The sequence below is a fragment of the Cimex lectularius genome, unplaced genomic scaffold (assembly GCF_000648675.2).
Source record: "Cimex lectularius strain Harlan isolate CLEC.00 unplaced genomic scaffold, Clec_2.1 scaffold116, whole genome shotgun sequence".
Taxonomy (NCBI): Eukaryota; Metazoa; Arthropoda; class Insecta; order Hemiptera; family Cimicidae; genus Cimex; species Cimex lectularius.
The window spans coordinates 117,194-141,714 of record NW_019392765.1 but is presented as its reverse complement, the minus strand read 5'-3'; the positions used below and the strand labels follow the sequence as shown (position 1 = coordinate 141,714).

Below are 24,521 nucleotides of genomic sequence, written 5' to 3'. Positions count from 1 at the left end.
AATGAAAAAACCTCATTTATGCCCTGTTACTATTTTTTAGTATTTGTTAGACTTTTAAATCAGAATGGCGATGGATCTGATATTTTAGAAAATCTTACGCTGAACAAATTGGCTTTTTAAATATTTTCCTAGTTTCAGTTATTTGTCAGTAAATTCAAAAATTCCGGAATATGTTAATTTTCGCACTTTTTACGAAAACTTCAATTGCGACGAGGAAATCGTCTTGTAGCGGTGCCCTGTAGCAATCGACAGGAAATTTCGATAAACTTTCAATTGGTCACCTTGCACTTAGCCCGATTTCTCAACCGTTTTCGATTTATTCGCGTTATTTGAGCAAAAAACGTGGTTTTAACGTGCTCATAAAAAACCGATCACTCTATCTCCCGATTTTCAAGAATGCATAAAAACCATTCGGGTTTTTGGAAATTTTATGAATTACAACTTTTGTTTCGAGGACTTTTTCAAAAAAGTAAATAGGAAAGCGACAATTCATACTTTGACCTTTTGGGATGCGGAATACTTCTGCTGTCGATCACCATTTGTTTGCCTCATCACGGGAATTCAATTTTTCTTCCCATTTCACAGGTGTTGTGGCAGTTTGGCATCAAATAACGTATTGAAACAATAGGCGTATGTATCGTAAAATCGGGAGGGAGTGGTTTTTTCAACGAGCACGTAAAATACCTCGTTTTTTGCCCAAAAATCGCGGATAATTCGAAAACGACTGAGAAATCGCGCAAAGTGGAAGGTGACCAAATAAAAGCTTCTTAAATTTTCTTATCGATTGCTACAGGGGCCGCTCCAGGACGATTTCTTGGCTCAATTTAAAGTTTTCGTAAAAAGTGCAAAAATTAACGTTCCCGAATTTTTGAACTTACTGATGAATAACTGAAGCTAGGAAAACATTTAAAAAGCGATCTTGTTCTGCGTAAAATTTTCTAACAAATCAGACCAGGTTTAAGACTTGAAAGGTTGAGAAATATGCGTTTCCAAAGTTGGACATTTTTTCGTGCAAAAACGAGGTGGTTGGTTTTTTTATGATGGGCAGTGTACATAATGATATTAATAGTCTTTATTACTATAAAATTGTGCGGAAACAGAGATGTTTTATTGAATTTAGTACTGATGTATTGCTGTGTGATTGTTTTGGGCCCCTAGTGTGTATTGAGAATAATTGTATTTATCGACCTGAATGTGAAGTGTGAGTGGGCCAATGGCGGAATATTGTGTACCACATCGATCTGCAATTATATTAGTTACATAATATGTATGGATGGTGATGGAGGAAAATCAAGTACCCCACAGCCCAAATTGAGTAAATAGGAAGCTGATAGAAATTGATTGCGTTGGGTGCTGAATTGAGGTCTAACCCCGGTCTGCCAACACCCGGGGTGGATGATCCTCGTGGTCTGCTGGTAATTTATTTTACATTACATAAAAGCTGGAAATGGCGGCGGTCTGCGAGAAGCAATAAGCTCAGCTCTGTACACGTGTGTATGTGCGTACATCCGAGAGCAGTGTTTTCTCTTACCTAAGATAATAATCGGTACTCGGTAATCAGAAAAAAATTGTGTTTGTCACTTAACCTGACGAACTGTTTTCTTTCTACCTCATGATGTCGATCAAAATTGGCTTTTTTCTGCACGCTTATCTTCTTTCATTTTGACAAATAGCCGGCTATTTTCGTACCTTACTTTGTTTTTCATTCGTCGATTCTCCACTCCGAGACGTCCCTTTCTTCAGAAGGACCTGCACTAGGATACAGTCATACTGCTCTAGAAATGAACTTTTAAGCTTCAGATTTTTTTTTTTTTTTTTTTTTCAAGAAATAATAATACGGCAATTTGCTCGAATGTGCCATCGATGACTTGGAGTTATCACTTTTTGAGGTAAGATAATATATAAAATATAATTTTGTGGTGTTTAGTGACCGTTAATTAATGATTATTTGGAGATCGAGAAATGCGGTCTGGTGTGACGTAGGTTTTAGAAAAATATTTTCTTTATCGTGCCAACGTTTCGATCTTTATTGAGATCATCTTCAGGGCTCAAAGTGTTTGTTATCTGTGCAGATGTGTCATTCTTGTGTGTTCCTTTGTGTGTGTGAGACTCTCAACATGACACACAAGAATGAAACATCTATACAGAAAACAAACACTTTGAGCCCTGAAGATGATCTCAACACAAATCGAAACGTTGGCACGATAAAGAAAATGTTTTTGTATAACCTACTTCACACTAGCCCGCATCGCACGATCTCCACAAATAATATGATTAAACTTAACATTAATTTTTGGTCATTTAACTTATTGTTAAAAATTAGAAAATTGTTAAAACGAACAATTTAGAAAATGCAACTATATTACAAAATACTATTATTCTTATAGTAGTCAATTATTTTCATTTAAAAAAATTAAAACTGGTTGTCCATATAAATAGTAATCTCTAAACATAGAAAAAAAAGAAACAAATTTTATTAAACAGAGTTAAATAATATATATTGTACTGGAAAACCACTATTCCACTATATTTTTAAAAACACTATCTTAAAACTTGGCCAAAACAAAGTTAGCATAGTTGGAGTTTAACTTTTCGTTTCTATTTCTTTTGCTCCCATACAAACCGTGAAAGAGCAACTCCTTTTGAAGAAGACAAGATAGGAATGAGAAATGAAAGTCCGTCTTGTGAGATTTCACACGGCAAATATGAAAGTTCTTCTTTCAGCATACAAAAGGCAATAATTTTCAATCCAGAAATACCGAGGTCTTAGAACACCCACAGACTACTAATGGTCAGCGTCTGACGTGAAAGAAAAACAGGGCTCTTGCAAAAGATAATTATACTGTATATTGGACGTAAAGCGCGGAAAGAATAGAAAAATTATCTTGAAAAATGGGATAAACTTGAATTGATAATTTATTAACAAAATTTTAAAAAAGTTTATATTTTGTGTTTATAAACAACAAATACTGATTGTTTATAAAACGTTATTGTTTCATTTTAATGACTGAATCTATGCAAGATAATCATGGAATTAATAAAAAAAAAGATACTACGAACAATCTTGGTTGAAAAGTGCGACTATAGTTTGGCCAACTTGGTCAGACAGTTGCTGTATTGTTCAGCAGTCAAATTATTTGATAGATTAATAGGCTCAGAACACAATGAGCTGATGAATCGAGAGGAAGAGGCAGAGTATCACCCAACCATCATTGATATAATCATGGCGACGATGAATGATGAACTGAAGTTGCCAGCTTCCATTACAATTATTAACATCGCCTGTTCTGTTTACAGCGTTCAATTAAATTAAAATAAAATTAATTTATTAAAAATCGTACATATTTTATCCAAGGCTCACATTTCTCTTGGTCCAATCATTTTAGACTTTTAATAAAGCCAGGCTTTTAGGGTTTACATTGTACGTGAAAGTTATAAATCTTATTACGTTTCTAAATATATACTTTATTTTTGACTTTATTATTAATATAAAAATGTACATACAATTTATTTGCTATAAATTCGATGTTTGGATTGTTTATAACTAAGCTGAACGTTTATGCCTTTTAACTGAATTTTTTATGACGATGATGGATACTACGAAGTAGGGACTTTTGTTCCCCAAAGTACTGCTTACTGTGTCATTGACTACTGTTGCAGCAATTCCTGTCCCTGAGTTTTCTTTGTATTCATTGAGCAGTTGCATTCGAAGATGATTGTTCCTCCTCATTGCATAATTTACAAACGGGATTATCACTGAATACGACCATGTTGTGTAGATGTTTTGGAACTGTTTATACTTATTTGTTTACGTATTAAATCCATATCATAAAAATTGAAATTTTACTTTTCCAAGAGAAAAACGCGTTAATTAAGTTAATTTAATGATAGAAACTTTATTGAAAAGCTACTTCATTTTTTTTCGTTATTATGTAGATAAGAGATGCTAGGCGTGTTCGTTTGCTTTGCGTCTAGGGTAATTAATATGCTGGGTTCAAGTTTTGACAAGGCATTCTCCCGCTTTTCGGCTGCGCCTTGCTTGCCCCTTCGGGCTTCCACTTGCTGCGAAGGAGAGAGAAAAAAGAAATGGCGGATGCTCAAACGGCGATGCAAAAAAAAAGTTTTGAAAATGAGTACAAAATTCATCTTTTAAATTAATTTCAATTAATTATTCTTTTTGTGTAAGGCCTTGGTTGAGGTAAAAAAGTTAGTGTCACCAGCGGGATTCGAACCCACGACCTTCGGCTAAATACGCCGCTGCTCTACCACTTGAGCCATCGTGACTTCGATCGAGTTGGTGTCTGCAGTCTAGTTAACTCATTAAGTTATTAAATTCAATAGTTTTCGTGGTCCGATTGAACAAATAATACCTTTCAAATGATTAATCTAAATGTAGGGCATTGTAGAGCAGCGGCTACCAAGAATAATTAACCGACTGGGAATGACAAAGGCAATAAGTTCCCTTATTTCATCGGCTCCTATGTACATTTTCAGCCTAGTTTAATAAAAAAAAGTTTCTTCACTTCTCCTGCAATGTAGTTTCAGAAAGTCGCCATATATTTTCATAAACCCGTTGCTGAACATTGCAAATATATCCATTGTGTTTAGTGGTCTATTGACAAAATTCCTTTTTTCAGTTGCTTAACCTTTTTATGTAAGATTTTGGTCGAAATGAAAAAGCTAGTGTCAGGAGCGGGATTCGAACCCACGACCTTCGGCTAGATACGCCGCCACTTGAGCTATCGCGTCCTCCATCCACTCGGACGCTAACTTCCCATCTCAACCCCACCTTTTCGAATTTTCCCTCATTTTTGCCACTTTTCAAGAGGATTTCGAGTGGATCGAAGTCAGGATAGCTCAAGTGGTATACAAGCGGCGTATTTAGCCGAAGGTCGTGGGTTCGAATCACGCTCGTGACACTAGCTTTTTCATTTCGACCAAAACCTTACATAAAAAGGTTAAGCAACTGAAAAAAGGAATTTTGTCAATAGACCACTAAATACAATGGATATATTTGCAAAGTTCAGCAACGTGTTTATGAAAATATATGGCGACTTTCTGAAACTACATTGCAGGAGAAGTGAAGAAACTTTTTTTTATTAAACTAGGCTGAAAATGTACATAGGAGCCGATGAAATAAGGGAACCTATTGCCTTTGTCATTCCCAGTCGGTTAATTATTCTTGGTAGCCGCTGCTCTACCAATCTTATATAAACGTACACCAACGAATGCTCTACCTCTACCGGCGTATTTAGTTGAAAGTCGTGGGTTCGAATCTCGTGACACTGACTTTTTTTATCTCAACCAAGGCCTTACATAAAAATAATTAATTGAAAGAAGTAACTTTGTCAATTGACCACCAAAACATAAATATTTTATATTATTGCACAAAAAATTTTGGGAACATTAGGGAACGTTATTACACCTTCAGACCAAATGGATTTTCGTGACAGTGTCGTATTTTAGAAGCGCTTTTGCGTCCTGTTCAATTCTTAAGAAAATGGCCGTATGTGAAAAAGACCCGGACACAATAATTTGTCTTCTTCAACGGGCTAAGGCTGTGCCGCCATCCAATTTTCTCACGTCGTGTCCTATTATCTCGGAGCATAAACAAGGCCTGAAAAACTTGCGTTTTCTTGTTAGGGAAGAGACTGACCGGAAACTGATAATACTGCGACAAAAGAAAACAAAACATGGAACATAAAACTTAAATTTAATTCTTTCAAACGTTATTATTTTATTTTTATTAATTTATTTTCTTTATTGATTTTTGCCTATAGATGTAAAAGGTTTTCACGTTGACAATCTCGCATCAAATTCAAATGCCTTCAGGGTATTTTGCATACTAAGTGGATTCTACAATTTAATGGTAGAGACAGATTCTTAGATGAGAGGGATGAAAATTAAACTTGCTAAGGAAATTGAGGGCGCAGGAAGAACGCAGTCCCGCATTCTTTTATTTGCCTGCCCGGTTTCGCTTATTCTCTTTCTTTAGTTTTCAGATCTTCTCTACTCTGAAACCACTTGAAAAACCCTTGTTAAAAAACTAAAACCCTTTTAAATAAAGAAAATTGTTTATATAATCGAACGTAAGAAAGAAGAGAAAGTCAAATTACTTTCTGATCGTTTTTTTCCTTTTTAAACCCCTTATGGCCACCATATTCTTTTAAAAGGCTAGAGTCAAGTGAAATTTTTAACTCATTATTCAGATCTAAACTGTTCACACTCTCGCTTATTCTTAAATACCTTCTCTCATATTTACATAATATTCACTCAATTAGGGTGGTGGATTACTCTATATTTCTCCATTACTCATCTTATTAATGTATCACCTAATTAAGGATCGATTGGGTACTCAATATTCCATAATCAACATTCACACACTAAACATTGACACCAATAAATAGATTTACTTTCAACATGCGCTAGGGACCCAAAACAATCATTACTTTATACAGTAAAACAACTATGTTCTATTTTTTTATTTTTTTTACGAGGTTCGCAACAGAAGAGGTTATATCAATCCTACGTTTTTGAAAAAAAAAAACTTTTGTAAGTATGTCGGGTTCGAATGCAGGGCCGCAGGATTCGAACCCGGGACCTTTACCTTGCAGTGATGACCCTAAACCGTTGCAGCCACCGACGCCCCTCTAGTAGACTCTAGTTATCCGCGCTTTCACTCATCCGCGATTCTTCTCCTAGTTGAGTTCTAGAGGTGAGTGGAAATGAGGAGTGGTGAAGTGATGAATCACAGGAAAACAACTGAGCGTAAACGATTTCTTATTGATAAAAACTGAAATTTTATTGGTATGCAAAAGGAAGGAAATGCTTCGAAGCCTTAAATTCGAGGTGCTTCATATTATCTCGGTGGGGGGGTGCGTACCAAACATCACCGCGGATTACGAGAGCGTGTAATCTGGAGATTAAGCTGTCGAAAAGAACATTTATGACCGAATTGTTTAAAAAAACATTCGAGACGATACGATTAGCTATTATCTACCCTCCGGATGAAAATGTATTGAGTTTATTGTTATTAAATTACAATTAAATTTTAATAAGAGATTTTTTTATGTGTTTTTATCCTCCTTTTCATCCGCTGCGCAAAACATTTCGCGTGACATATTTCAAACAAAAAAGCGGAATGTATTTATAATTTAAACATAAGGGAATATAGATATGAGTTTTTTTAAGAAGTATAACACCCCGGCCAGACAATTAACGTCTTCTTCACCGTGCCGTGGCACCGCACATTGTTGTCTTTTAACCAATACAAAACGAGAAAAACATATATATAAACAAAAAAAAATGGTTTAATACACATCGCGTGATATCCTACTCCAATTCGCCATTCACGAACGTTCCCTGTGCGTGGTTGGAAAGAGTTAGCGAAATCAATTTACGGTGTGACAGGCGAGCTGAATTGTAAACAATTAATTGTGAAACTTGCTAAGAGAAAGAAAAATCTATGCTGTACAATCACAGGAAATTAACATTAGTCCCATCCTACGATAAGTCCTAAGATGGGACATAGGGAAATGGTTCATCTAGTTTGGTCGGATGAGAATTTATTTTCAAACCAATAAATAACACCTAACGACTCAAAACTGTCATATTTCTCTAAAACGTGTAAAGTGATTTGAGTGTATTTCATATATGACTGTGATTTCGCTGTATATTAAATATGTAATAGCCTAGTCTTAGCCGGCAGTTTCAACATTTATAAATTATCTACAAAATGACAAACGTACGAAAAACACTGAAGATGGCAAAACTCCAAAACAAGTATGGTAGACCTAACCAGCGAGAATTTACTGATTAGAATGAAAAGGGGCTATCAACCAACATATTTTATTATGTAGTCTTACTTTGTTAGAATTGAAAAAAAAAAAAAAAGATGGAGGTGGTATAAAAATTGCGTTTCACTGAAAAAAAGGACAAACAATATTTTCTCATTTAAAACAATATTGTTGCTTCGTTCCCCGCATTTCTTTACATGTAGCGAAAAGAGAAAGAAACGAGAGACTAGCGACCGACGGCGGTTTCAAGACTCACAGAAAGAAAAACAATTTTATCATTTTCCACGCGGAAATTCAACCTCACTCCTCCAGCGAAGCTTTACGGACAAAAATAAGATCGATAATAATATAAGAGCTCAGGCGCATTTCAGCACAATGGATGCAAATGAAATCACACGAGTTTTCCAAGATGGAAGTGGGAAAAGCGAGCGGTTCGCCGTCGTTAGACAACTTTCGCCGAGCTTTTCACTTTTCCCCCTCACCGTCCTTGACAAACGTCTCCGTCAATAGCCGGGGGTTTTTGACTTCTAGACCGGAATTCCTGTTCAAACAAGCAAAGGCGGTGTTTTTTCGACAAAAGACTTCAAACAATATACTAATATACTGAGAGGGGAAAAAAGTGGCCACCTATAAGATAGCTAAATAAAAAAATAAACTAAGCAAAACAATTTTACCAATAATGTTGTCATGGAAACAAAGACGAAAATAATCAATTCATTAAGGAGTATTTTTCCCCTTACCTTGATCATCCTTGGCGTGGCAAGGAACTCTTCATCTGATATCACATGTTCAATGTATCGCGCAGCTCTTAAGGAACCAACGATGAAGATCATGTTTTGTGCGGCCTTCCATGGAAATGTCTAACGAAACCATAACACCACCACCTCTGTTGGTTTGACAGAAATGAAGACCTACCTTGACTTCAAAATGGAAACATTAGAGGAATCTATCCACAATGCCGCATTAACCTACCATAAAAGGACTAATGGCCATCATCCTCGCAGACAGAAATGAAGACCTACCTTGACCTCATAATAGAAACAATAGAGAAATCTATCTATAATGCCGCATTAACCTACCATAAACGGACTAATGGCCATCCATCCACGCAGACAGAAATGAAGACCTACCTTGACCTCATAATGGAAACAATAGAGGAATCTATCCACAATACCGCATTAACCTACCATAAAACATACCATAAACACCTAACCACAGGTTGAGCAAAACGCGTCAACCCATGATGTATTGCTGGTGCAGTGATTGTACTGAATGTTTAAATAATCACGAATTAAAAACAGCTACAGTACATAAATGTCTCCGCTGAGGGGCATTTTTTTAAAGTAAATACTTGCAATACTTATAATTTTTTGTTCACTGTATATTTGTAAAGAAAAATATATTATAGGTAAATAAAAATTAAATTGAATAAAACCATTTTACCAAAAATGTTGCGTTGATCATTGAGCTTTTGAATGTAGTGGTGTGAAATATTTGCATACTCCTCTGACAGCGTCTGTCCTAATTTCGGCAAATTCTCTGGCATCACAAGGGCGAATTTTACCCTATTTGACAACTCGTCCCAAAGGTGTTGGATAGGGTTTAAGTCGAAACCACATGCTGACCACTCCAAACTTTGAATTGAAACCCGTTTCATAAATTCACCAACCACGATCCTAGCTGTGAAGGGCCTTGCATTATCATGCATTAAACTAATTCGTGGCACATAAGGGACAACTTGTGATAACACATCTTCAATGTATCGCACAGCTTTTATGGAAACCTCGCTGAAGATCAAGTTTGTGCGACCTTACATAGAAATGCTTGCCCAAACCCTATCACCAACTCCGCAATAGCTTCTCCAGAGTGAAAATATTGCGGGGATATACCGCTCCCCGTTCTTGTCCAAACCTGTCGGCCGTAAGAAGATCTCAAACAAAAACCTTTGACTCAACCGAAAACAAGATTTTAATCCAATCTTGCTCAGACCTGGAGATGGGATTTCTGTCGAAACTTAACCGAGCTGTTCTGTTGCTTGTCAAAAGTGCTCGTCCAGTGGCAGGCCTTGTCACGTGTAATCCAGCTTCTTAAAGTCCTCGCCTAATAGTGCGTAAACTGGCATTAAAATTTCTAATTTGTTGAAGTCGTTGCTTGATCTCAACAGCGGTAGAATACCGATTAAGGAGTACATTCGAAACAATAAAACGATCATCTCTCTGAGATGTGACACGATGACGACCTGATCCATGCCTTCTTGAGTAACCTCCAGTATGGCGATAAAAAACTTTTTCTGTTATGGAAATGTTAAGCACCTCGGCTAATTTGAAATTTAAAAATGGGACAACTTAAAAAAATCAAACCACAAGAATAATAGAGAGAAGCTTTACAAAAAAACCAACACAGAAGTGATTGACTAATGAAAGATTTACTTACAAAATCCAATTTTAAAAGACCAGATATTTGTTGCAACCTAATCAACGAGGATTGTATAAAAGTTCATTAAAATATTAAGGGTGGCCACTTTTGTCCCTCTCAGTATATATAAATCAATATCGATAAATCAAATATTTGTTACAAATCATAGCAGTTGTGAGTAATTCGATCGTCGACTCGCGTGTCTTTCAACCCTCCATTTTCATCATCTGGAAGCATTTAAAGAGTTTTAATTAGATCAGTTTGATGAATATTGATAAAAACTGTAATTTTTATATTTCTAAGAAAACTATGTTAACGATACTAACAACTGTAATTTAATAAAATCGAAAGACAACACTTGAAACAGGCGTTTCAGGCAAACGAAACTTACTTATTGTTTTAATATGATTTTTAAATCTTTCATATTTATTATTATTAGATTATTAGTGCTAATGCCAAGAAAATTGGGTGTATAATTTTAAGATCATTGGAATTTATATAACATATAACTCTGTTAAGAGATGTAGAGCAAGATACAGCCAAATAAACCGAAACACTGAGAAAGAAAAGAAGAGAAGGAGAACAAAAACGGACGAAGAGATGTCCAAAGAAAGGAAACTGCGAGTGATAGTTAATAATATAGATATAGGCAGACATCAGATTGGCATTTGCAAAAATTGCATTTCACGTAATGGGGTTCAAATTACATTCATTACTTTTCAAAAATTAGAAAAAAGTTGGGGGGGTCGATTGAGAAAGGATTGCGTGGTAATGCCCGGTTAGAAATGCTAAAGGGGATGAAGCCCCTAATCACAAGTTTACTGCCCTAGGCGGCTTTGTCTCGGTCCACCACCCCTCCTGAAAGTAAACTACCGACCCGAGGATTAAATCAAAAGGTTAATAGTACAAGACGACACCAAAGTTTTTGTTTTTAAAAATAATTCCTTGTAGAAATATCGTCCAAGTATTTTTTTATATGACAATTTTGCCTACGCCGAATATGTTATCAATATGAATTTCTAAAAATGCTTTTCTTTTTAATTAAAAATTGTATACACTTAAAGACAAAAGAAATGGCTACCCTGGTTTTTTGTCTTTGTAAATATTTGCAATCGTTATCATTTTTATTTTTTGATGTTTGCTGGATTTTTTTTTTTTTTTTGCTGGATATTTAGAAAAGTATATATAAGATATATCTAAATAATAAAAAATAAATAACAAGTTAAACTGAGAAAACAATTTAACTTGTATGGTGATGACCGTTAGTCCGATGATTAATCGGAAATCGTGAGATGCGGTCTGGTGTGATGTAGGTTTTAGAAAAACATTTTCTTTATCGTGCCAACGTTTCGATCTTTATTGAGATCATCTTCAGGGCCTGAGATTTACAAACATTGTTTAAATTTAACAAATACGTGTACGATGTGGAGAAAAGTGAATTTATACAATGGAAAAAAATATTATTTATATTCAATCAAAGTAATAAATATTATAAAATTAAAATTAATTTAATTTAAAATTAAAACTAATAAAATATTCAATTCAATACAGGTCCTCCTCTTGCGTTGAACTCCGCTTGCATTCGAGGTGGCATAGATTTTATGAGTTTTTGAATGTAGTGCTGTGGAATAATTTCATACTCCTCCAACTGGGTCATTCTTAATTCCTGCAAATTCTCTGGCATCATGGATGACTTATTGCCCTCTTTGACAACTCGTCCCAAAAGTGTTCGATAGGTTTAAAGCAGGGAACGCACTTACCCGATGCAACGCTACCCCTCGCAAATCCAAAGTCCAATTTTCCATATAAGTATTACCCCAGTGCACATCTGCCCGATGCCACGCAACGCTACCCTACTCTACGATTTACGATCCCCACTGTCCAGATTCTCGTCGAGTAGCATCGAGTACAGTCGAAATCAAAAGGACCGGACACTCATATTTTTATTCAAACGTATGACGGTCGTTACATTAATTATAACATACTTATTTTAATATAATCAAATTAACCGAGATCAAAAATTCATTAGTTTTTATTTTTTTGAACAATTAATTTTAATGGTTTGGTAGAAAATTGGTCAAAACACGGGAATGCCATTTTTTTATATAATGAATATAACTAACAATTTATTACATGGTTTTGCCAATAAAATGTAAGTAACAATTTATAACAACAGGACACTCATATGTTTTGTAGTTTATTTCAAACTATCAATATGTAATTTTGTGATTATATTAATTAAAACATTCTCATTTTAACGTAAACCAAATTAAACGAAATCAAAAATTTATTAGTTTTTATTAGAAAAAATTAATTTTAATGGTTTGGCAGAAAATCAATCAAAACACCAGAACATCATTTTTGATATAATGAATTTAACTAACAATTTATTACAAGGTTTTGCTCATAAAATTTAACTAACAGTTTATTTCATGGTTTTGCTCGTAAAATTACACCATTTTCGTCGGATAGCGTCAGATCAGGCCACTCATATTTTTTATAATTTATTTCAAACTAAGTATATGTAATTTTGTCGTTATATTAATTACAACATGTTATTTTAATGTAAACCAAATTAAACGAGATCAAAAATTCATAAGTTTTATAAACATTATTTAATTATGATGGATTAGGAATAACTTTATTTAAAACAATTAAGTTTAAGAAACAATTTATTAGATGGCTCACAAAATTTAACTAACGATATATTACAAGGTTTTGCTCAAAATAGTGCATTAAAAACAAAAGAGGCGTTGCGATTGTGATAGTGATTACTGTGACACAAGCTGTGTGACTGTACGCAGATGTGCACACTTTACCAAAACGTGACAAGGCGTCGAGTAGCATCGGGTAAGTGTGTTCCCCGCTTTAAGTCGGTTCGGTAAGGTTTAAACCATGCTAACTATGTAGCCCGTTCCAAGTAGTCATCAACGATCGTAGCTGTGAGGGGTCGTGCATTGTTATGCATAAACATAAAACCGTCGCCAAAGTGGCATGTAAGGAACAACTTCTAACTCGTTTTCAATGACCGCGCAGCTGTTAGGGAACCCTCGATGAAGAACAAGTTTATGCGACCTCCTATAGGAATGACTGCCCAAACCATAACACGTGAAATAATTAAGAAATTGTTAAAAATATTAAGAGTGGCCAAGTTTTTTGCCTTTTATTGTAATTAAGTCATTTAATTTTTTACACTTTGGTTTCTATTTACGTTTTACAACCCAATCGTAAAATTTAAAAGTTTTAAGACGGAATCGTTCTGCAATTGAATTGACGTTATGTTTGAGAATACGTGAGATTGTGGCTGGTGAAATAATAAAGGGTGTACCTTAGCTTTTCTTATCGCAAACTAAAGCCTTTCTTCCAATACAACAGGCACGTTTAAGAACCGTACGCAAAACAAATGGTTTTTGAAACAGAGAATAGAAACAATAACGTAAATGATAAACCAAATAAACGAGAATTTTTTTAATGTAAACATGTTCAGGAGTATATTTATAATAAATTTACCTTTTTGAACAATCAGTGCTAACACCCTGCGTTTATTTGACAGCACAATAACAACCCATAGTTGTGTTTATCTACTTATCGCGGATAGTTGTGTCACAGTTGATTTTTTTTTATAGTTTTCTATAAAAATACAATAATGTTGTAATGAACAATTTTCATACGATTAAAAAACGTCCACGATCGATAGCGTGAAGAGCCAATTGTTGTATGAAAGGGAGGGATAATTTTGCGCCGGGCGACGAAATCCAATCAAGTATCTCATTATTTCGTGAAGCTGTTTGCAAAAGAGGCCTATTTTCGTCAGATTGCAAAGCGTTGGTATCATTGTCTCACTCACGATAGATTAGGGCAAATTTTGATCTTATTACATTCGAGAAGGGGGTGAAAAATATTAAAAAAATAGGCCTTGGGTGAGTGAAAAATGGGAAAATTAAAGGAAAATTCTTCTTGGTTACAATAAATTACTCATATTCAAAACGTGATTACTTGACATTTATTTAGAAATCGTGAGATGCGGTCTGGTGTGATGTAGGTTTCAGAAAAACATTTTCTTTATCGTGCCAACGTTTCGATCTTTATCGAGATCATCTTCAGGGCCTTGTGTTGTCTGCATTTCAGCCAAAAAGTTCTCTGATTGAGAGCCGATGCTTACTTGACCTTATCCGACGTAAAATATATTTTTGTTCAAATTTAATCTATGGAATTGAAATAAATTTATTGCCAATTTTATAATGATTCTGTTTTTTATTTATTTATTTTTTTTTTATACTTCAGTACAATTTTAATCTCATGTTTATTTCATTTTTTCAGAAGTTTTCACTGGAATGCAATATATACAGTATATATTTCTTAAATTTTGACTAATTAAAATTTATTCTAGAGGTCTGCATAATGAATGTTAGTTTTCTTGTACTAGGTGTAAAGTATTCAAACTTTTGGCTAGCATCAGTAGTCGAGATTTGATAGATCAGCAAGAAAACTCATTCCTCACATTTATTTCATGGAATGTGAAAATGCATCTCAAAACCTACCAGAATAAATATTAAACGCTTCAGATTACTTTATGTTTTGTTTCGAAAACAACCAGCCAAAACACACCTCAAAGACAAACCAGCTGGAATAATTAGGGCTAAAGACAATCAGTTTGATCATAAAAATTTTATCTTATTTTTGACGACTTATGGTTGACGGAGATATATAATAGGTTATAATCTATTGCCACTAGATAATACATACAACAGATGTAGTTCCTAATATTGATTGGCTAAGAAATTAACGAAATTAAATAGCCAGATAATGTACTATTCGATTTGTGATATTGCTTGATCCTGTGTTGAATAAGATATTCGAGGTGATCGTTATTTTTGAAAAATAAGCTGGAATTTAAATTTGGTTGGGAGCACGGCTGTTAAGGGGAAAGGGCCGCCACGGCCGAAGGGGGCAGAAACACCATGATCCCGAAGGAATAAATCAAAGACGACCCAGTTCCTTTAAAACCCCTGCCCATTAATTGTCCTCTGGAGCACTTGCGAGATATTGTCTTTTTTGTATGGAACAAATATCCGGGATAAATGTTACTCGTCTGTTTTGGATGTTGAGTCGATCGAATCGGAAGCAATTTAACACGGCCTTCCGCTGAACACAAAGGTTCCTAGTTTAATTGCATTTACTGCTAGCCAATTTAAAATACTTTCACGGGAGAATCGGGAATTTCTGTGAAAATCGATTGATGCAATTTCGTCACAATAATTATCTGCATTGAGTGTAAGTCTAAAGAATAACAAAACAGGCTGAAAAATAATAAAGACAAAATTAAGCTAATCGAGCTCCTCCCTCACAAAATCTAATTTTTTAATGTGTTAATAAACCTGTAATTAACTGGAAAATTATACCATCAAAATTATAATCATAGTTAAATGAAAAACAAGCTCTTTTAATGTATTTGAACTTTATAGAATATTTTTTAACCTTAAACGATAAAGTACGTACTGCCCCTTTACAGTGAGATTTTTAAATCGTGTAAAAATCAAATTAATTAGAAACAGTTTCGACACGTAGAGCATTTTACCATGTTTATTAATGGTCAAACTGCTTGTTGTAATTAACCACTAAACAAATAGATTTAGAAGGGTTCTCTCTGTAAAGCCCAGATAAGCTTTCAACTTAATCTAGCCTATTCAATTATTATACAACTTTACACGGTTAGAAAAACAATAGAATTTACCATTTTTCTCAATGAATTTTTTAAATTTTTTCAAGGTATAATATTTTTTAACAATTGGATTTCGATTAATATTGACATGCAAAGTTACTCTCTCTAATACACACGACAAAAGATTTTAAATTATTCACGTTTCTTATCACTTGATTATCCAGCAACTGAAAAGGTTGTGCATTTTCGTAGGCTTCAATTTTCATCTTCTTATACATTATGAATTCTATTTAATGTTTCGAACTGCACTCAGGATCTTGTAATATTTTTATCACAGAATCTGTACGCCATCTACGTTTAGCAATCTGCTATAAAATTATAGTCCTATTGTATAGGCACTGGTATAGACACCATTATCCTATGAGAAATTCACATTGTCAAAATTGCAACTTTAATTTGAGCATATTCTTTATTTTTCTATTTTAATTGTCTTTTATTTTTTCAGGAAACCTTCTAAGGTGTACAGATACAAGAACCGATGGGTCGAGGCTGTACACAAAATTAAATCTCAGTCCGACACGGAGAGCCAAAGCACAACACCCACCGTCAAGATTTCAAGTCATGACGCTCAACCTGTAAGTTTTGAACAGATATTGATAAAAGCGTTAATGTTTACGTCTATATATATAATTTTTCAGTCAAATTAATCATTTTTTCAACCATTTTAATAATCGTCTCATTCAATTTAATAATCGCCTCAATTAATATAATCATCGCCCCATTCGGATTTTATAGTCAGGGGAGAAAATAAATACAAGCTAGGAGTTGCGAAAAACATTTATTTAAATTTTAAAAATGGAAAATTATTTATTCCGATCGCATTTTTCAATCAAATTAATATTTTTTTCCACCATTTTAATAATTGTCTCATTCATTTTAATAATCACCTCAATTAGTATAATAATCGTCCCTTTCGGGTTTTATAGTCAGGGGAGAAAATAAATACGAGCTAGTAGTCGCGAAAAACCTTTATTTAAATTTAAAAAATGTAAAATTATTTATTCATAAAGCATTTTTCAGTCAAATTAATAATCTTTTCAAAAAAATTAATAATCGTCTCAACCAATTTAATAATCGGTTCATTCAATTTAATAATCGTCTCAACTAATTTAATAATTCCCTAATTTCGTTGTCCGCTTGACCAATTAATATACTACAATTAATTAAGGTTTTTAGTTGAGATAAAAAAGTCAATGGCACGAGCGGGATTCGAACCCACGATCTTCGGCTTGATACGCCGCTGCTCTATCACCTTGACCAATTAATATGGACACCGCTCGGACACCAACTTCCCAACTCAACCCCACCTTTTGAACTTTCCCTTCTTTCTGCCATTTTTCATGTTGTTATATTAATTGGTCAAGCGGACCACGAAATTAGTGAATTTAATGATTAAAAATGAAGTATACTTCACTAAAGCTCTCAATGGCCATTTCATTTGTCGTCGAGAATCCAACCCGATTACACGACATTTGAGTGGATCGAGGTCACGATAGCTCAGGTGGTAGAGCAGTGGCGTATCAAGCCGAAGATTGTGGGTTCGAATCCCGCTCGTGCCATTGACTTTTTTATCTCAACTAAAAACCTTAATTAATTGTAGTAATTTAATAATGGCTTTTCACAATCAATGTAAAATACTTTTCCCCTGAATCGTAGAATGAAGTCCAGGGATACGCATTCACATTTTCCAGGGAAGTGTAAAGTGATAAAAAAAACACAGTTAGTCCGACATGGAGAAGAAACAAAGCAATAGACTGATCTCACAACAACATCACCCATTTAATCAAATTGCAAAAATATTCACTCCCACGTTTTTTTAACCAAAAGATTGCCTTGTGAGATGCCCACGGATCAAACTATTTTGCATTTCCTGCGAAGGCGAGAAGGCAGTGTACGGATAGGGATACAAGAGGTGGCCACTAAACCATCTGGACCTGAGTGAGATCTATTGTGCTCCTCTAATTTTATAAATATTATAGTAATAATTGTAATAATAAATATTATAGCTAGCTTCCTTTGTTAACCAATCCGCACAACGTTGCCAGCGGATTCTAAGTTTAGGATCTTGCTTGCGGCTTTTCCTCTTCTAGTTGCAGGAAAATACATCAACATAAACCTTTACACAAAAATAAAACGCGTTCTGCAGTCTTCTATTCTTCCTGGCTGTGTGTCTTTTTCTGTAGTCCTTTCCTAGTCTTCTATGAATCTCTTTGTGTGCCTCATACCTGGGATTGTTCAACTAGGTTTTGCACTCGTTAAAGATTCATTTTTGGATGTATAATTTTTTGTAGCAAGGTGCTAGGCCAAAATAGGGCTTGGTACTAGAGAGTTCATACTGGCTCCGATCTTGGTCAATATATCCACCTTCTCATTTCCTCCATGTCCCGAATACCCATAGATCCATGCCAGGGTCAGGTCATTGATGTCACTGACTTTTGCCAGGTGATTCCACACAATGCCTTATGACTTTTTCCTTAACTTCACACGAGATTAAAACCTTACGTACGACTTTACGACCTGAAATGTGTTCCTATTTCACTGGCGCACTATTCAATTGCAATAATTTCAGACTGGAAAACTGCAGCGAATTTATCTAAGTTTAAAGTCAGTTCGATCTTCAGATACATCTCCTGTGCTAAGGCAGTGTAAAAATTATCAAATCCTCAATATAATTATTTGGGACTATTGTTCAATTGAAAATTGTTCATCACGATTGTGTTCCATATGATGTTCTAAACTCTAAATAGAATTTGTAATGAGCGGTAATACCATTGTCCGACTTTGGTTAACCTCAGTGTTCTGTTGCAGCCGAACGGTCGATGTTGTACGATCGAACTTTTGCCTCACCCACCATATAGTCCAAACCTCCATCAAATCAACATGATTCAATCCATGGCGCTCATATTACAATAGAAAAGTTCAGCTTTTGATAACATAGGTTCGAGTGAATGGCAAAATGTTAGCCTAGTGTCAGTAAAACACAAAAGACTTTATCATGAAGAATAATACCATTTTTGTTATATATTTAAAATATTCATTTTTGATGAACAACACACCTTATTATATAATTGCACAAAATTAACGCATGGATTTCATAAATTATCGGTAATTTAGCGCAGGGTAGATAATAGTTTCTAAACTATCACTTGGGGGATTAAATTTTCTGAAATACATATTGGTTGTTTGCTCTGTTTTTCCTGAACCATTTTTCATACTACATGCTGTGAGAAGCTACATCAATGGCTACTGCTTTATAATGTGTAACGTCTGTTAATTATTATATGACGCCTTCTGATACTTTCTATTACGCATTATATGATATGTGAATTAAACTTATCCCAGGTTTTAATGGCCCTGGGGGACGATGAGTCAAATCACTTGAAATGTATTCAGAAGACGAGTCTCGCTTCTTTCGTGACCGGAGCTGGAAAGTCTCATCGAAATCATCTTGAAAAATGCTGACTGCTTTTCGTCCCGACGCATAATTGTTCGCTAAAAGGGCTCTTTCTCTTTAGAATTTCCCCCTAAGGGGTCCGTTTTTGTTGACCGTCGTATCCATTAGGGTCCATTACGACCCCGCAAATATGACACCGGGACGAGATGTAATTAATGTGTGGTTTTTCGCAGGAGGAGCACAATGGAGAAGAGAGAAGGAAGCCTTCTGTTATCGAGGAGACGTCCCAGACTCAAGGTAAGTCTGACGGCCTCTTCTATTAAATGGCCCATTTAGATACCAATGTCGCACAATTAACTATTATTTTTAACTTCAGCTGAAACATCACTTTTTTAAGACGTTGGTGCTTTAATAACGAACACATCTCCATTATAAAATTAATTTACCAAGTCATTTGAAATCAAAAGTTTCTTTCGACAACCATCTCACTTAATTCTCTTATCTTCAATCACCCAGAATAGAGCAACGAGCACGTGGATAAGCGAGTTCTGAAATTAGATGCCAATTAGTCCACGTGCTTACTTTGTAGGTCATAACGAACAAGTGGAATCATTTGTTGACAAGTTTTCCCTAGATATAAAAACAGCAAAAATGTGTCTTGCTGTGTATAAAAAATTGGTCCTCTTTATAACTAAACATAGTAACTTAAAAACTTATCGTCCTGTACTTATCTTCCATCTAAATATCACTCAAAGCTGAAATATAAACGACGGGTAACAAAAGAGATAAATATTAAAAAGCCAGTCGGTCCTAAATGGATAAATCAAATATATTTCACACGAAGAATTCTTAGTACGAAGACTTAGAAATCATAAATCTTTTGTCTAATCTGCCTAATATTTTGAATCAAACCAATCACAGCAAACAGAAATTATATCAGCTAATAATTTCGACAAATTTACACACACCAAGTGAACCAACGGACACTTGTATCTATTTGTTTATTTTCCATAATAACTAGGTATAAAAATTAATTGTTGACTTAAAACGTAAACACAACATTAATGACTGTTTTATTAGGTTTCGTGGTTCGCTGGGCTAAATAAATTCTTTTTCAATTAATTAAGGTTTTGGTTGAGATAAAAAAGTCAGAGTCACAAGCGGGATTCGAACCCCGACCTTCGGCTAAATACGCCGCTGTTCTACCACTTGAGCTATCGTGGCTTCAATCCACTCGGCCACCAACTTCCAATTTTAAATGGTTTTCTTTGATGAAACAATAAATTTGAGTAAAACATTTTTTTATAATTAAAACGTTGTTTTAAGTCGAGAAGATCTCGCCATGGCAGATGCTTTGGCCCACAACGGACGTAGCATCCGTTATATAGCCCAGGACAGGGTGAGTCGAGCTCTACCATCCGTCTACCTATACCTACAGTCCTATACCTCGATGTGAGGCCATTTGGTTTCTGGCAATCAGATGACGGGTGTAACGTGGAGAACATGCCAAACGTTTCACAGCCTTTTCTAAGACAGTCAGGTATGGAGTGGAATCAACGTCCTTGCCCGTACCGGTGTGATTATCATGTAGAATGGATCTTTTATCACAGTGATACATCGAGGAAGTCCTTCTGGAAGCTTTGGTCCCATCGCACCATTTATTAGGGACAACTTCGTGTTAATGCTCGACCGCATGAAGCTCGATTGGAGGATTACCACAATGATTTGGCCAACACGTTCTCCAGACATGAACCTGTAGAACAGTTATGGGAATGATAAAAAGACAATATAGTTCCACCTACAACAAACGTTGAAACTTCAAACTACTCTTGTTGAAAGGCTTTATGTTTAACAAGACGAAATCCGATCTCTTATTTACTCGATACCTAGGAGGCTTAAGGCTCTCCGCGAGGCTATAAAAGGTAATAAACGTTATTAAGTGCAAAACCTGGTAACAAATTCTTAGTTAATTTTTAAGCCATCATTAAATGATTTTCCTTTTGTATTGGTGAATTTTCAAACCGTCATAATTAAACATTTATTTATTAACTCTCATGAATTTCTCATATTGGTTAATTTAGTTTACATTAAAACAAGTTCACTAGATTCGTGGTCCGCTTGACCAGTTAATATCTTTCAATTAATTAAGGTTATTAGTTGAGATAAAAAAGTCAGTGCCATGAGCGGGATTCGAACCCACGGCCTTAGATACGTCGCTACTCTACCACTTGAGCTATCGTGTCTTCGATCTACTCGAAATCCACTTGAAAAATGGCAAAAGTGAGGAAAAAGTCAAAAAGGTGGGGTTGAGATGGGAAGTTAGCGTCCGAGTGGATCGAGGACGCGATAGCTCAAGTGGCGGCGTATCTAGCCGAAGGTCGTGGGTTCGAATCCCGCTCCTGACACTGACCTTTTTATCTCAACTAAAAACCTTAATTAATTAAAATAAGTATGTTGTTTAATGTTAAAATGATAAAAAAAACATAGTTTGAAATAAACAACAAAATACAAGTGTCTGTTTATTTTCTTGGATTGTATTTAAGAAATATACTTAAAAATAAATTTTCTGTTATATTTCTTTATAAAAAGTGAACTATAAACAGAAACAGGAAAGGGATTGTTGTTCTAACTAATGTGGTTAAATTTTATTGGCGGAAACTGGAATTAAGGTCTCGACTGTTAAACAATGTCGCGAATTCAGTTGACAAATGTTGGATTTGGTGAACATAGCTCCATCCCGGTACAACAGGATATCGACACAGACGTTATCTCGGCTGCCAGACATGTGGTCTAAAATTAGATTTGCCTCTGCCTAAAACCAGTAAATGGTTTAGTTGTAGAAAAATTAAACCTTTCTTAGTTTTAGGCTTTAGATTAATAAGTTCTCGTCCATCTTTTTTTTTCTTTAACGTATTTCTTTTAAACAATTTCGTCATTAATCCTAGAACACATCCGATTGAACAATAGATTTAGGTTGGCTAATTGGTTCGAATCTATTCTGAATTACAATGTACCTGTTCGGGAAATTGCTTCTACGGTTAGCCCAATCCTTATCTCGGATGTAATATGTCTTCCTCGCTGACGACAGAATATTACCCCAGACAGATCGTTAATTTTCTTCAATTCTACAATGGAATTTATCGATGAAGTCCAGATGGATGACAAGTTTATTTTGATTGTTTAAAATATATTTGCAGTTAATCTTTTTATATAAGGTTTCGATCGAAATGAAAAAGCTAGTGTCACAAGCGGTTTTCGAACACACGATCTTCGACGATGGACCAAATAGATTCTTTGCAATTAATTAATCTTTACTTAAGATTTTGGTTGAGATAAAAAAGTTAGCGTCACGAGCGGGATTCGAACCCACGACCTTCGGCTAAATACACCGTTTGTCTACCACTTGAGCTATCCTGATTTCGATCCACTCCCCATCTTAACCTACAACCTTTCGAATTTTCCCTCCTTTTGCCATTTTTCAAATGTTGTGTAATCAGGCTTAAAGGAGTGGATCGAATCAAGATAGCTCAAGTGGTAAAGCAGCGGCGTATTTAGCCGAAGGTCGTGGGTTCGAATCCCGCTCGTTACACTAGCTTTTTCATTTCGACCAAAACCTTGCATAAAAAGGTTAAGCAACTGAAAGAAGTAATTTGGTCAATAGACCACTAAATTTTCCGCAACGCGTTTATGAACACATATGGCGACTTCTGAAACTACATTGCAGGAAAGTGATGAAATTTATTTTTATTAAACTAGAGTGAAAATGTACATAGGAGCAGATGAAATGGGAAGCTATTGTCTTTATCATTTCCAGTCGATTACGTCAAACAAAATCTTTATATTTTGACTTTTCCTATAAAGAAGGAAATTTTTCATTTAATCAAAAACGAAATCACGTAAAAAAACTACGAAGAGGCAGGTGAAGGCTTTATTGGTTTTCAAAAGGTGCTATTTAAAAATCTTCTAAAATGCTGCTTATTTTACCATAAACTTTGAAAGTATTCGACAATGTTATATACTTACACTGAATAACACCCAAGTCACCCAAAAATATTTAAGTGATCTTTTTGCGAGATTTCCAGACGGACATCTTATTTACGCCGAAGGTTCACTCCTAAATGGACTAGTAGGTTGTTAATTTTATGATCCTGTACAGAACTACAGTAAAAAGTTTTCACTCCCACAGTATTTATCTATATACACTGCAGAATTGGTTGCTATGAGGGAAGCTATGAAGTATGCAAACAACCAGCAATTCGCAAAAGTGATCATATGTACAGACTGCCTTAGTTGTGTGCGAAAACTTTGCAATTACAAAAAGTTGTATATCGCGGACTACATCATTATAGAAATTGAACTTGCAGCAATGATCAGGTCTAAAGGGCATACAATAGTAATCACCTGGATCAAAGGCCATACAGGGCGCAAACATAATGATGTAGATTTTCCAAAGATGCCACCGCAACGGGTAATTTTCTAAAAGCGCCAGTACCTAGGAAATATCTTCATGCTATATTAAGATTACATCTGTAGATAGATTGGCAAATTGAATACCTGTCAAATAACAAAGGGATTAGATACAAAAATATGTTTCTGGTAGCATGAGAAACCTTGGTACCCCAAAGAAATTAATATAACCAAGGAATTTTGCAAAACAATAGTAAGGTTAAAATCCAATCACGGACTGTGCAAGGGATATCTCAACATATTTAATCCCGTCACCGAATTCTAAGGACTGCGGAACATATGAGGATCACGAACACATACATCATCATGCACTGCAAGAAACATTCAACAAACAGAAGTTCGACAGACTCTCAAATGCCAAAGAAATAAACCTTCAACCACCTTATGGGTACAAACCTCTAATTTCGTCAATCGAATTAGCTGTGTACCGTGAATTGTATAATTTCATTAGGAGTATTAATGGAATTGTGTAAATAATTATTACATTACAATTAATTAAGGTTTTTAGTTGAGATGAAAAAAAGTTATTGGCACGAGCGGGATTCGAACCCACGATCTTCGGCTAGATACGTCGCTGCTCTACCACTTGAGCTATCGTGACCTCGATCCACTCGGACATCAACTTCCTATCTCAACCCCACCTTATGAGTTTTCCCATTTGAAAAATGGCAAAAAGGAGTGAAAACTCATAAGGTGGGATGGTTGGATGGGATAGATATGAAGTGGA

The 24,521-nt window shown here is 35.1% G+C and overlaps 1 protein-coding gene across 4 annotated transcripts in view; it reads left to right on the top strand.

Moving 5' to 3' along the window:
* LOC106663679 (adenylate cyclase type 8-like) overlaps nucleotides 1-24,521 on the top strand; it is a 261,838-nt gene that overhangs the window by 179,493 nt on the left and 57,824 nt on the right. For all 4 annotated transcript variants that reach the window (XM_014388701.2, XM_014388699.2, XM_024227503.1 and 1 more), the window contains 2 exons: nucleotides 16,379-16,508; nucleotides 19,561-19,624. In XM_014388701.2, coding sequence (XP_014244187.1) covers nucleotides 16,379-16,508; nucleotides 19,561-19,624 — 194 coding nt within the window. The remainder of the gene's footprint in view (nucleotides 1-16,378; nucleotides 16,509-19,560; nucleotides 19,625-24,521) is intronic.